We start from the raw sequence: 15430 nt of genomic DNA, 5'->3' as shown, positions 1-15430 counted from the left end.
GGGTTCCATTTGGGAAGGAAGCTTCAGCATTCTTGTAAAAATGTAATGGCTGGAGGGAGTGCTGCTTTTAGGAGGCATTTTAATGCTGTTGCTGTTTATTTGTTTCCCTTTTGAAAGCTTTCCACTTTCTAAAAGGTACAGTGATAGTGGTGTTGCCTGTAGTCAGCATTAGCATTTTAATTTTTTATTGGAAGAGCTTTAAAAAGTCATACAACAGAAGCAATAATGCGGTTCCATCTAACTGAAGAGAGGCATGTTGACGTCCTTCCCTCCCCCTTTGCAGAACAGAACAACTCATTATCGCAATTTTAATTAATCTTGCTGCAAAGAGAAGGAGCGGGTTAGTGTACTTGCTTTGTAAAGTGCTTGCTTTGCAAGGCACTGTATCATACTGCAGTGCCAAACTGAACGGATCTGATTCTATGATGGCAAGAAACCCACATGAAAATTGGCGGGGAGGAATGTCCTTTTTTTTTTTTGTTGTTGTTGTATTGTTTAGCCAATTTTTGACACTCTAAATTACCAACACTAACTTAGACTGCTGCAAACTGGGATAGCAATTAGTGCATCTGTCATGCTGCCTGCTTATTCTGTAGAAAATCTTCATGTAGCATTCATGTAGTTCAACTGTGCCTATATATTTTTAAGGTGAGCCTTAGAGTTTTGATCTTGTTTTTCAGTTTCTGAGACTGGAGCCTAACTGTGATTCTCTTCTTGGCATAGTGTAGTCATTTCTGTCCCTGGTCACATGTACTGCGTCCCAGCATAATTTAACCCTAACACTGAGAAGTCCTGATGTGTCATCAAGTAAAGACTGGCTTGCCCTTTAGTTCCTAAACTTTATTCAGTGTAGATCCTAAAATCTTAAAATCTGCATCTTCCTTCAATTGTTTTGAGATGCTTTTGCTGCTTTTCTCCTTTTTAGTTAGTTTGGTTTTGGTTTGTGGTGGTCCCTCTTCTTCCAAATTGTCTTGTCAGTTTTCTGTTAACCTTGGTTTGTATGGACTCAGCCTAGGAAACAAAGTGTTTGCTGGCTGATGTCAGGTCTCTTCAGCATTTGTGCTGTTCAGCTCTTTACTCATGAACCGCTCTTTCTAAGCTTTTTAGTCATTAGAGTTGCTCTTCTTTGAACATACTCAACTATTTTAGTGACTTTCTGGTAGTATGATGCCCAGAACCAAACATGCTCTTCCAGCTGGGTTTATGCCAGCATTATTTAAAGCCACTGTGTTATTCCTTCCCTCACCCCCTTTCTCTGTGACCTGACATACTATATACAGGCAATCCAGACCTGCGTTAAGCTGATTTTCCTGCAGGTTAAATTGTGAGCTTCTGTCCAGTTTGTTCTCCCTGTTAGTTGTGGTTCCTCTTATGTTAATTAATTTGCAGGTTGCATGTATAAAGTATGTTTGGGATTTTTTTCCAAGCCTTATTGATTCTTGCCCCCCACCCCCTGCTGAATGTCACCACTTGCTGTTGACAATGCTGACCTCTCTACGATATGTCTATATTTCTCAGTACCTCACAGTCTGATGATGTTTCAATTTTGATTTTAAATTATGTCGTCTCCTCATTAAAAAGTCCCCAAAGAACACCACGTGTACCAGGGCTGGAATAAGGGTGCAAGGGCATGATCACTTCTCTCCCCACAATTGCCAGAGATTTGTGAAAGTATAGCGAAAAGCAATACGGCCTAGGTGTTGCTGCCAAGGATTGTAGTGATTATATCCTGCTGAGCAGAAACACTGTCTTCCCTAAATGGCAAAGATGGAGCAGAGTGGTGCGGTAGGTAGGTGGTGGTGAAATACAGACACCCACATGCCAGGATTTCTTGAATCTGTCTGTAGCCTTGTTTTCACCCATCTGGGAATCTGTGATAATGTTTCTTTGTGGCTGTTCTTTCTAGTGCGTTTCAGCAAGGCGCAGCCTTTTTCTATAGAAATGATGCCTTGCCTTGGTTTTAAAGTGACATAAAATTAGGGTCTGATTCCATGGTTGCGGCCTCCGCTTGCTTTTCTTGCATGAGAGCCACTAGCCCTCGCATGTTTTGCTGTAAGATGGTGGATGATCTTCTGGGTTTGTCTGAATTAAGGGAGCGGTTGGGACCTGAACACTCAGCCTGATTATTAGGAAGAAATCTCGGTTGGTAGGAAGGGATGGGTAAATCTTTCTTTCCATACCCAGGGCAGGGAGCAATTGCAGAGTTCATCAGTGACTGCTGCTCTCCGTTCACAGACCTAATCCTTTTCCTATCATGGGAGCAAAGAGCAAGAGGCGTTTCTGTGATAATAGTGCATTTGGGCTTCCTGCTGCTACGTCCACCTCTAATTTCTCCCTCATCGCCCGGTGAGGTAGTAGGGCAAGCGTCATGTCCCTGAGGCACAGCCCATGGAGACACTCCTATTTGTTTCCTCCACTGTCAGTCAAACAAAAGGAACCATTTGTGCTCTGCTGACATCAGTTGTGCTGATTCTTTGCTTTGGATTAGCTGTGGATGCAAGAAATTATCTTTCTCCTGAATAACAAATGCCTGTAAAATGCAGTGAGAGAATAATATTACCTACAGGAAGGGGGTTTATGGTAGCACAGGGCAGTGCAAGCCAAATTTGTTTAGCATAACTTTTGGAATTCTGCTAGCTGTTAGCAACGGGCTGTGAAAATTTACATTTCTAGTACGGACAGTGCCAAATTATTTAAACTGCAACTTTCAGGGGGGAAAAAACCCTTTAAAATCCATTGGGTTTTTTGATATTGGCTATGATTTTGATATTTTCGGATTCCACCTTTGTGATACAGCGTGGTCTGTGGAATGCTGTGCTACTCCGTGTGCTGAGACACTGAACTGCTTCAGGCAGAAACCATGGGCATGTCTGGAGAAGATAATCCTAATTATGACAATTTTATACCCAGATATTATTGGCCTAAGTTATGCAAATGTTGTTACCCTCTAGTCCAGAGCAAAACTATTTTCCCACTTCAGAAATACGATGGAATCAGTCGGCAATGTGTGTTCCAGCAAAAATGTTTTCAAATAGGCTAGTACAGCAAATATTTTTTATTTTTTTATTTTTCTCAATAGCTAGCTGTGCCTCAGCAGTGAAGCTGCTTCAAGCAGACTTGAAGGCTTGCCAGGCTGTGAAAGTCAAGGCCAAGCCCTTGTCAAAAAACAAGCTAGTGAGGACCTTTGGATGGCACTGTGCAAAGGATACTGTTTTAACTGAACAGATGTTCTCAGTCCAAGGCTGATACTCTTGGAAGAGTTGCCAGGTGACAAAAATAGTTGTATTTTCTAGGGCAGATGGAAGAGAATGTTGTGTGTTTCAAGCTGGCATTTTATTTTGTAGTTGTGGAGGATTCAAGTTGGGGATTGGAGTTGTGGCTGGCTTTCTGTATGAGTTCTAAAAGTTTCTGTCAGGATTTGGTTTGATGTCCTTAGGAGGCAAAGTACTTGAATGTAAGTGGACCACCTGTGTGTTACCACAGCATTCAAAGCAGCTAGAAGGCTGTTTGGAGTAGCCAACGCTATGTGCTCCTAGATGAGTGAAGTATCTTGTTATTTTGGGAAATGCGAAGAAGTATTTTTAGCATATCCTTTTTTAAAAAATATGGCTGAAATATGGTATCAGAAGCAAATATTTTTTGTTGTTGTTTTCATCCGTTGACAGTGACAACTTGAAGCGCACACTTATAATACAAAATACTTTATTTATTGTTAAGTATGTATATACAGCGTATATATACTCTGTAAGAGTAGATATATTCCAAAGCCAAAAGCATTTTTGTCAGTCAGCTAAGGAGACCTTACATATTAGACTTTTTATTTTTTTTAAATGACACTACTGTTAGTATCTAATTGACAAAATACTACTGTTCTTAACTTTGCAAAATTCACTGCCTTGCTTTTCAGCAGCCTTAATATTTGGCTTCTTGTATAGTCACTTATTATACCAAAGTTGAAGGATTTTAGTGCAAACTATTGAAGTTTGAAAAGGTGTTAGATTGAAGTAAGGGGCTTGCTTTGAAGAATTTTGATAGAGAAACCACAGGTGGCTTTTAGAATGTTTTCAGTTAAGATGGGTTTGTATTTAAAGAGTTGTCTTCAATCTCTTGATTTTTATAGTTCAGTCTTAAAGACAGAATTCACCTTGATCAATATGGGTTGATTTGGCTTTATAAAGCCTGATCTTTCCAGATTATTCTGTTAAACCCTTGTGGGTTTTTGGTGTGGGTTTTTTGTTGTTTTTTTTAAAAAAAATTGTTGATAGAGATGAAATTTCAGGCTCTGAGAAGTAATTTTCTAATCCTAGCTGCATTAAGGAATGCTTCTTTCTCTTTTTTTGACTGTAGCATAATGGTATTGATGTGGATATAGAAAAGCATTCCTCAGTACTTAAATGGGAGAAACAAAAGAAAAAATTTAGTGACACTAAGTACGGTGATAGTTCCGGATGTTGTCACTTTATATTGCATGACATGGTATGTGTGACTAAGACTTTCACTGAAATAGTTTTGTGCTGGTGCCTGTTAATTCATCCAGTCATGTGGATAACTGTAATACAGAACAATATGTGACAATCCTAAAGTATTCTTTAAGCACCAAAGATGACTTTGAAGTTATCTGGTCTGGATTAAGTGACCTAGGCAAAATTTATTTCAGATTCGTTGATCCTTAAAGACTCTGCGTGTATATTACTTACAGGAAGAATCCTGACGTGGCTTCTTCCCTAGGTTTTATTAGACAACTGCTCAAACCAAAAAAAAACCTAAGGTGATATCACCAACTTAGGATTTTTTAAAATGCTAATATTGATCTTTGTGCATGACAAATGAAGCAAGACAACTGTTAAATCTATCACAAATGTCAACAAGTGAGTGGTAGATCTTAATCCAAGCAGCAGTTAAGTTTGCCATTCCATGCCTCCCAGTAGAGTGTAGTGCCGTGTTTAACGTAACTTCCTTGAATAAGCATATGTTTAATCAACTGATTTCCTAGAAATTGCAGATATGACAAATTTTATTCCCACAAAACTTTCAAACTTAGAATAGGCCTCACTAGGCAGGTGTATAAGGCACTTTTTTGAGGCACAATTGGGAGAATTTTCAAATGTTTTCCGTGGTTTTATTGCTTGTAGAATGTAATCGTGAATGAGCACGGAACATCAAATGTTAACCATAGTCATAACTCAATGAACCATTTTAAGATAAAACTTGATTTTAATATTATTTCACATTTTACTTTTCTTCAAAAATCACTGTTTGTCCAGCCAATGTGGCCCTTTCAATAAAGATACAATACTTGATATTGTCTGGCAAGGAACATATTTTCAGTGTGTCTTTGGACAGGAATTTGCATGAGGTGTTTAATGTATAGAATCGTTGATGATGATTTTTTTTTAATCATTCATACCTATTTTTACTATTGAAGCTATCCAGTTTATTAAGCAAAGGAAATATTCCCTGAAGCAGATGAATTGGACTTGATAGATGGTGGTGGTGTATGTGGGAGGGATAGTCTCCGAAGATTTTTAGAAATAGTAAGTCTTGTCATCTAATTTATAAGTTTAAATCAGATATAAGAAGAGATAAAATGTGTTTCTGTCCATTTTATCAATGGGCAAGCTAGGGATTAAACTGAACCAGATTGAATGGGGAAAAGAACACTTTTTCAGTTTATAGAAGAGACCATAGCTGTCACAAGTTGGTTCCTGACTTCAGCACTTCATGGTATGAGGGTTTAGGCAATGAATTCTCTCCATTCATGCTGTAACTTGCAGTAAAGCTTTGACCTGAAGCATGGACTGGTTGACACTTGTTTGCCTAATGTTTATTGTTGATGGAAGTCTTGGTCTTAATACAGTTTTATTGTAATTCCAAATGAAACTTAAAACATTTTAGAGCAATACAAGTAAAAATATCCCAAAATCAATTTAAACGTTAAAAAACGAATATCCATGTTGTCACATTTTTTCCTTCTGTTCTCTTCCAAAAGCATAAATAGGCACCATAGTCCAGGATGCCTCCCAGATAATAAAGAGAGAAATCTTTTTTTCTGTGATTAGTAAACTGGTGGAAGATAAGATAATACCTTATGGCATCTGATGCTGGGATCCCTTAGTCTGATCACAGAAGTTCTAACTTAAACCTTCCTTTATGTGAATTCCTGATACAAATGTTTGTAATACATTTTATGTATTCTGAGTATAAAAATTTTGATTAAACATCCCAGTTAATTGTTTACTTTTCTTCCAAATCATAATGTTGTTGGTTCATATATTCAGTTCAACTATCATCTTCAGTTTGTTGTGAGACACGTAGCCTGGTTTTTGTAAAGATGAATGGAAAGCCTGAAACCTGTTACTTGTGAAACTTTTCTTCTTGGAAGTAGTTAGAATTTAACTAGAATGATATTTTCTGTATTTTAAATGCATACACATCTAGGGGAATTTCTCTATGTGCTAAAGTTACAGGTGAGTTAAAGTTGAGCAAGTGAATGGTAACAGTTGCTGTCACCAGCAGATCTAAAGCTATCAGGCAATCTCATTTGTAGTGCTAGAAGAATTGCAGCAGGATATGAAAATTTTGTGGTGTTTGTCTTACGTGCTTAAATTCTAAATGAGCTTTTTATCTCAAACTGCTTTCAGAGCTATGAACTCTTTAGAAGAGAAATAATAAAATAATTTTTAAATCAGTGACACTGTGCTGAAGTTTGTTTCCAGAAAACTGTTTATAGATCTGATTGTTTTATATAAAGTAAATATGAATTAAACTGGAAAACAACTGCCAGGTTTCTGAAACAACAGACTGCTTTGTAAACGTGCTAATATGTAGGATATTATTTACCTTTACTGTTTTGGAGGCTAATTCTACCATTATTTTATGCAGATTCCAGCTGGCACATCTCGTCAGAGTTACCCAGCTACCAGCTATCAGGACTTCAGCAACTGGGAATCTCTAATGAAAATTAAAGAGGGGCTGCTAAGGCAGAAAGAGATTGTGATTGATCGGTGAGTAACCTGCTCCTGCTGAATTGATTAGATTAGATGATGTAAAAGCTACAATGTAGAAACTGACTTTAAGGAGAGCTGCCCTACTCAGTAGTTAGGTTCCAGTCCAGCAAATATTTATGCACAAATATGTGGGAGCTAGTCCTTGCTAGGAGAGAAGACTGGCTGCTGGTTAATAGTCTTTTACAGAGGTTAATAGTCTTTTACAGAGTTGGAAATTTACTTAGGTAAGGTTTAATGCCTCTGCTATGGAAAAGGGAGAGACCAACAGCCATTTCTACTGTCAGCTTCCCCATCTTAGTTTCTTACCAGCCTGGGGGTTTGTATCAGACATCTTTCTGCTTGTGCAGGTCTTGGAAATTACTTGCAAGATGAAAACCAGTAAACTGCATTGCACTGATAGTCTTTTCCGTGACAAGTATAGAAATTTAATATATTTGAAGCCAGTTAATAAAGCTTTGAGAAATTCACCTTTGCAGTAACATTCAGTGGTAAAATGCTATTCAGATGTTCGTACACATTTATTCAGATAATAAAATATTACACCCAGGATCTATATACAGTAAATACATAGCTTCTTATTAAAATGGCTATCAATCTGAAATGGACCTTGGCAGCAACTTACTGCTGTGAAGTTTCTATTATATCTGAAGTAAATTCTGGAGTTTTTGAAACTTGGATAAAATGAAGCCTTAATGAGGAAAATATGCTTTTAATAAAGGGCTTGAGTTTAATGAAGCTTACAGTAAATTAGCAGATGTCATCAGGAGCTGCACAGTTTGGATGTAGGGCATTTAAGAAGGGCGTTTTTATATTTGACATAATTATCGTTTGGCTCAGTCTGTGTTTTAATAATAAACTCTTGGCTTTGTGGCTGAAAGAGGAGTGGTTGTTCTGATCTTGAAATAGTTGTGCCCTCTTGTATGATAGTTTGCTCCACAGCATGAGAACTCTATAAAGCAGGTGTGTGTCGATCACAGGGATGTCAGGCATCCGTTATGAATGTTTTTATATTCATCTAGCAGCTTCTCTCTTTTAATGGGTGGAGATAGGCAGCTTGGGCGTAATTTACTTTGGGATCGGGAGAATTATGCTTGTGCAAGGTCTGTTTCTTCTTCTGTTGCAAAAGAACAAGGAATTGCAGCAGTTTAAAGTGCTTCTGTCCCCTAGCAGTCTGGCCAGTACCTCTGCTGGCCTTGTGATGAAGGTTGGCATCAGCTTCCCCAGTTTGATATGGGATATTAGTGTGCCTGCTTGGGATAATGGGATATTACCTGCCCCTGCAGCTGAAGATGTTATGCAAAGTTAGGAACTGCAGGGGCTGAGGCATGGGCACACCATCCCACTCTGCCAGCTGTCCTACAGAGGTGGTGATCTCCCAAGGGGATCGCAGTTAAAATGGAAACATGTTTAACTGTTGGTTAGATCTCCTCTGTCAGAGCCTTTTGGTCAGTTCTTAAAGGCTGTCTAAATGACAGTGTTTTTTTCAGGCTAGCTATTTCAGTAGTAATGCTGTATATATAACCTGCAGCCCCCCTCTAAGGGCCCAAGCTGCCAGCAGCATTGGTAAGTGCGTTGCCCATGATGGCCAGGGCCAGTCTTTGGTGCCTTTGCTGAGGATATCACCCTCTGCCCATGAAGACTTATTATACAATGGCAACTGAAAAGGCAGTTCATGTTGTTCTCACACTGGAAATATGTTTACAGTCAAGGGTGAAGTTTCTCAAGTGACAGTTTGTAACCCAGTTGCCCGCTAATGTTACTTGATACTGTCCGTGCTGAGGAAGAAAAACTATTTCTTCATTTCTAGTGGCAGTGCTGGTTCTTTTTTGTGCAAATCATATTTTCATGTGACTTAATGAAGGTGGCAAGAGTTCTCTCTGGATTTCTGACAGAAGTTGGTTGCGATGATTCCTTTTCATTCAGCTGAAAATGTAAAATACACTCTGGAAGCTACTGAAGCAAAACAAAAGACTACTTGGTGATGTTACAGTCATTTCCTTTAAGTAGACACTTGGTGTCACAGTTAAGCATGTTATAAATTATAATAATGCAGTAAAATAATACTCCACAGAGAAGGCTTGCTCTGGAATACTTAGCCTCCATTTGGGCAAAATACTTGCTTTAAAAGTTATTATTTTAAAATAAAATAAAATTGTTTGAAATAGAGGATTTGTGTTATTTAAAATTAAAATGAAGTGGTGTTGCATATTTGGAAAGATTTTACAAATATTTTTTTAATTTTATTTTTTTTAAGAAGAGGTAGTGTTTTCTATGACAAAATATTTTTGGTTTCACTCATGGAGAAAATGGTACATAGCTGCTGTCCAAAAGCCTAGAAATAGAAGTCCATTATAAAGCACAAGTGTAACATTTCTTATCAGATGGTTATAAATAAGACTTAAGTGTGAATATTAACTTTCTTCAAGGCACTAAGCATCACTATGAGAAAACTTGATATTGTCCATATTTAACACATGGGGACACAAGGCCTTGCACTGAGAGTCAAGATGATGTTTGGGAGTAAACAGAAGTCTTCCAGCTGCTGGGCTTCCTGAGCTTACTTTAAACTTCTTTTCAGAATTTGAATTCATTTGGGTACAGTGACCTAAAATAAAAGTTTAAAGTTTGCTAAAGTGTGGTTAATTAGGATTCAGGATGGTGGTAATTAAATTACAGAATGTATGCCTTCAGGAACTAGAGGAGGAATTACTTTGTTGACTGAGGTTTGGTGGTAGGTGTTTGCTGAGAAGGCCTCTTGTACCTGCTCTCACAAGAGTTTTAAAAGGTGTAGTCTCCTTAATTCATGTTTCATGCTGAATTTACAAACTGGTGGTTGGAGGGTGCTAGCAAGACTTGTTTAATTTTGGGGGGACAGAATCCTGGGAGAGTTGGGTTAAACTCCTGCTGTGTGGAAGCCAGAGGAGTGGGGTAGCAGCTGGCATGGCGTTCCAGAGCCAGCTGCTTACTGCTGACAGGTACAGAGAACAGCTAGATGAAAAGCAGCACACTGGGAACACCCTTCTCTTGCCGTTTTCACTAGTCTTCCATTCACCCACAGGGTCATTACCCATTTTTTTAATGTTAAACCCTCTTCTGTTGGGAATTGCAGAGGGGCCCTGCTAATTCAGGAGGTGGAAGAGAATAACATGACATCACACCACACACAGTGGTGCTTAAATCTGTTGGTAAGTAGGATGCAGGCTCTGTATGAGGCAGTATGCTTAAGCTGTTCTACCTTTTCCATGTTATAAAAAGGGATGAGGGGCAGGAAAAGTAAAGAAAAACCTGCTGCCTGATTCCCTTCTTTCCACACAATGATGATAAGGGAACAAAAATCCAGCCTTTCCGGGTTAGATTGTTAAACTTCCTTGTTTTGCATTGGAAATCTGACTTTGGAGTAGCTGCAAGCAAGTTTTCAGTCATTAAAAACTATTCAAGGAATAATGCTTACAATGTATATATATCATCATACATGGATACTTTGGTGTATCACTGGAAATTCAAAGACGTGAATAGCATTTTTAAAAACCGAAACAGCCACTTGCATCTGTGAATAGAACAAGTGGCTTGATTTGTATTCTCTACACTGCACTGAACAGCAGATTTACTAATAGATTAGTTAAAATTGATTTGTGTAGTCTGTTCAGCGTAACAAATGCATATTTTAAAGTATGAATGTACACAGCATGAATGAGTGGGTTTAAAAGTGGGTTTGGTTTGCTTTTTAAAACCACTCTAGGAATTTCTGCCAATCTAATGAATTAAAGCCTGAGAATGGTTTTTAAGTCTGCTTTTAAATGAGATGGAGACCATGCTTTTAGGAAGCAAAAACGTAGCTAAGGAAGGAAGTCTGGGTGGCGGGGGCGCGGGGGTGCATGGGATCACAATGGCACTTCTTAAAGATGTGTGTCATGTTTTCTGCACATAAGAGCTGTTGGTACAGGCTGTGAACAAGGATTTAAGAATATTGTCTGTAGGAGGAAACCTGCTGCTGTAACACTTATTACTAGAATGTCTGTCACCTACTGTACAAAATAATTGGATTATATCACTGCCTTATTTCTCTTGTGGTTTACTATGTAACAGTATGTAATATTTAGCACCAGAGGGAGCCAACTGGTTTAGAAAATGACGGCATCATGTTTTAATTCTTCGAGTTCCTCCTATGTTCAGTACATTCACAACACTGAAATTAGTGTTTTGTACAATTGTGAATGTCTCTTGAGACTGGCTGGCTTCAGTAGGTGTCTCTAGTGTGGTCGTGACACTGTTTGTTTGGCAGGGACTGTATATAGGGGCTACATGAATAATGCCAAATATTTGAACATATGACATAAGCTGCTGAGAATAAGACTGCGTGTAGTGTTCTCTTCCAAATGGCTTAAGGGCATTTGAACAGCTAACAGCTTTTTAAGGGAAGGTAGATACAGAAGTACAATTTTAGTGAATAGCTGTCATTACTCAGGGCATAATAACATTTACATTCTTAAAACAGTTGCTAAATCATTAGCTTTCCATCCATATCTGAATTATGCTTAGATGTTTTCACTGGGACAAGAGAATTAGATTTTCTTTGGCTTGTGTCAGATTGTCCTGAGTTCAGTAGTTGACATCAAACTACGTGCTCTGATAGTGCTCATGTTACTGCTAGTGTCAAGCTGTAATTCTGCTAAGTTGGGATAGTCTGTTAAGACCTGCAGAATTAGCATATCCATTTGAGTGCTAATTTGGTATAATTTCTGAGGAAGCTTTGAAACTTTATACCACCCAGGCTCTGAGCGCATGCTTGTGTATCTGGGAGTCCTGTGCAGGTAGTAGGGCTGTGAAGAACCTCCTCAGAGTGTCTTGCTTTGTAAAATATTCTTCGCTTGCAGTCATATCTTGAAAAAGATGCATTTATGTTTTTCTAATATCACCAATCACCCAGGTAACTTGTGATTGAGACTTTTGTATCGTGGGCTGGTAAACTTTCAGGAAGATTTTGTTAGAGTAATTATTTTAGCAGTTATTAAAGTTCACCTTTTCAGAGGTCAATACTAGTAATCTATGAAATGGAAATTGATAGCATTAGTTTTCATATAATAACCTACATCTTGGCAATAACAAGAGGATGTAGGGCTAAAAAGGACCTGTCTAACCTATATGCTCAGCCCTAGGAAGGACAAGTTGTAGTAGTGTCACTCCTGGTAGGTTCCTATGCTGTTGCTACTTGCAATAGCAGATGTTCCACGACCTTTCTGGGTTGGAGAGTTTGGTCATTAATTAGCTGAAACAGAAGACTTTTCCTAGCATGACTCAGTCTTTCCTTCTAGGTCATGTTTTCTAGACCTCTTGTAGCTTTCGTTATTCCTTGAGATCTCTCCAGCTGATCAGTACATCATCCCTGAAGTGTCCAAACTGGCCAGCCCAGGTCTCCCTCTGCCTGAGCACCCATCTCTCACAGACTGTTGCCTTATGTTGTGTTTGCTTTTTGTAGTACAATGCTGTGTAGTTTTGGTCAGCTGCGACCCCACACCCTTTTCTGTGGGAGTTCTTACAGTTGGCAGAGCTGACAACAGCAGGGGAGGTGGAAGGTTTGCTCTGTATTTGTCCTGTCGGGAGACTGCAGAAGTCAAAAACTTCCCACCATGGGAGGGAGGGTGCAGTCCTTTGAACGGTTGTGTCCTTGTCCTGCTCATGCCTCGCCCCCCCTGGACTAAGTAGCCCAGAGCATCTGAGAGGGTACAGTTGCTGGCTGTGCTTTTGCCTGCCATCCTTCAGCACTAGCTTACCTCCTGTGGGTCAGGCTGGCATTTCAAACTTCTACGCAATTCAGAAAAGTCATTTAAAAAATAACAATCCATCCAGAGCAGAGATTACTTCTTGACTCCCAGAGGTAGTGTTCCTATCTTCTCTTCAAGATAAGTTCTCCTGTGACAGGTGGAAGGGTAGTTCACTTTGAAACGCAGGCTCTTAATTTCACCAAAAAAACAGACTCTATTGCATAGGAAATTTGAGGTCACACTTCTCATGAGCTTTACTGATTTTGGAGTACTTTGGCATGAGTTTTCAAATTATGGAAAATGTATTCACATTGGGTTTAGGACTTCGTTTACTACTGATCTTTTTCCCTATCAGTACTCTGCACATTTGCACTTGTGGTCCAAAAGATCGTGCCTTTAAAACAAAGGGATATAAAAATTAGTATCCAACTTCTTAAGCCACAAAACAAAGCAGCATACCTCCCAACTACAGTGTGGAATAAATTATATTTGTAATACAGAAGGATCTGTATCATGTTTTACTTTGCATCCTGACTCTGAGGAAATCTGCTTAGGCATTTTCACCTAAAGCAACTCCTTCTCATTAACTCATGACTTCTTGAAGGTAAACATCAATTGTCATTTGGTTTATTACGAAGTTACTAGTGTCCCTTCTGTGGTGGAGGAAGCTCTGTTCTGAAGTCCGTGAAGTGTTTGAGATACCGGACCTGTATCTTGACTTGTAGTGTGACTTAGATGGGACTTAGATTTATGCTGATCTCTTAAAGGTTGAAGGGAGGAGGCGCTTCTCTGGCAGATGTGGGTTTCTAAAGGCTCTTTCATGTTAGAGGAAGTAGGGGACAAGATGGATTTATGGAGAACAGATGAATTGGTCCCAGATTGAAGCGAATATGGTTTATTTCCAGATGAACGCATGTATGAATGTCTGTGTAAGCACGTGTCCACAATTTGCTCATCCTGTGTGAATATGAGAAAATAATGTGAATGTCTGTTCTGTCATACTAATGTTTTTGAGACATAGAGAAGCGATTTGTATATTAAGCAGTTTGATGCTGGTCTCTGAGGACAGTCCAAGCTTACGCATGTTGAACTGAGTGCTGTTCTCTGCTATCCCATGTTCTTTGTACTGGCTTGAGCTTTCAAAGGCGATTGTTTGAGCTAAAGGACAGAACTACAAATGAATCAAAACTGAGATATGCCCCCCCCAATTGATACTTCACTCTTATCACTGTTAACTTCTTTTTGCGCATTTAAATGGATCCAGTTACCGTCAAGTGGTGCCAGTAGTTTTTCTCTGGATTTTAGCCAGTTTCTTAAGAAGAGTCCCAGTCATCCAGGATGGGGGGGAGCTTGGCTGCCATTTCATGGGGTGTAGCATGTTGCCTTCCCCATGTTTGTCTGCAGACAATAGCAACACAGGGAATATGCATCACCAGAAGCAGCCACTTACTGTCCGTGGGCAGAAAGACTGTGAATGTAGCAGACCCACAATTGAAACGTGCATGTGAAGCCTTTTTTTTGCTCATTCCCTAGCCTGCCTTTGAAGTATTTTCTGAGTCTCACCTTTAAATGCAAATGCCCTAGTGAGGGGATGATCTTCTTTGGCCTGTCTTTCTCCCTTCATTGATGAGCAGAAGAGTGTTAGCTGTCTTGATTGCGCAGCAACTCTGGGGAGGGCCACAGCAAAGGTCCCTGTTCCAGCTGTGGCAGCGTGGCTGAGTGGTACCCATGGCATGCCATGGACGGGAAGCAGAGCTGCAGCAGTGTTGTCTGATTTCCTGACTCTTCGTCACCAGCCCTTCCTAGTCAGTCGCTCGACTTCACTGTCATCCGAGGGCCCTAGCTCCAGGGACCAGCTCCACGGTTTTGCTCAGGGTCAGCACTGTTCATATTACTACTAGACTGTCTCTGGTTTTTAACCCACAGCTCCTTCAACCCCAGAAACTTCTCACTCTGTTCTCTCCTTCCATCCCCATGAGGGCCAGGGGCTCCTGGGGAGCATGAGGGGGTGGGCAGGGGCCTGTGATCCAGTGAGGTGCTGAGAGCTGATGTCCAGGGCACAGGAGGGGCACGGACAGCCTCACCCCAAACAGATGGGGCAGCACAGTGTTAGTCCGTTTTCTTCTTGTCGTCTGAATATACCAACTGAAAGTGAGCTACTTATTTACAAACCTGGATTTAGGCAAACTAGGAGTTACTTGGTGGTAGAGCACACTAAAGGTCACTGCAAGAGAAGAGGATAGCTGGTGGGTTGTTTTGCTGTTTGCAAGGGCATAAAAGGAGTGTGTTTTTCCTTAGGTCTGTAATTGGTTGAAAGTATTCTGGGATTTACTGTTGTCCTTCGTCACCTTAGCATCAGAAACATTGAGCTGGATCTAGTGACCCACCCTTCTCATACGCTTGATGCTCAGAATTAACTTTCTCCCCAAACATAGTCGCATTCTGGACCAAGTGCTTTTGCTTTCTTTTACAGCAAAGGACACTGGCAGAGACCTGTCAGAGCCATGGTGGCATATGTCACTTCATCGGTGTCAGTCCTTTGAGTGTGGGCTTGTAGCTTCCTGATGATTGACATGCTTTGATTTGATTTAAATTGTTGGGCTCGAGGAAATAAAGAAAAGGGAACAAAATGTGTGCATTTTACAAGACCTGAAAGTATGC

The 15430-nt window shown here is 39.8% G+C and overlaps 1 protein-coding gene across 4 annotated transcripts in view; it reads left to right on the top strand.

The window, feature by feature from the left end:
- The window catches only part of CEP85L (centrosomal protein 85 like), a 152924-nt gene that overhangs the window by 113814 nt on the left and 23680 nt on the right, over positions 1 to 15430 (top strand). For all 4 annotated transcript variants that reach the window (XM_055809691.1, XM_055809692.1, XM_055809690.1 and 1 more), the window contains one exon: positions 6883 to 7004. In XM_055809691.1, coding sequence (XP_055665666.1) covers positions 6883 to 7004 — 122 coding nt within the window. The remainder of the gene's footprint in view (positions 1 to 6882; positions 7005 to 15430) is intronic.

The sequence above is a fragment of the Falco peregrinus genome, chromosome 7, assembly GCF_023634155.1.
Source record: "Falco peregrinus isolate bFalPer1 chromosome 7, bFalPer1.pri, whole genome shotgun sequence".
NCBI lineage: Eukaryota > Metazoa > Chordata > Aves > Falconiformes > Falconidae > Falco > Falco peregrinus.
Note: the sequence above shows the minus strand (reverse complement) of the source record. Positions and strands in the feature narration are given on the sequence as shown.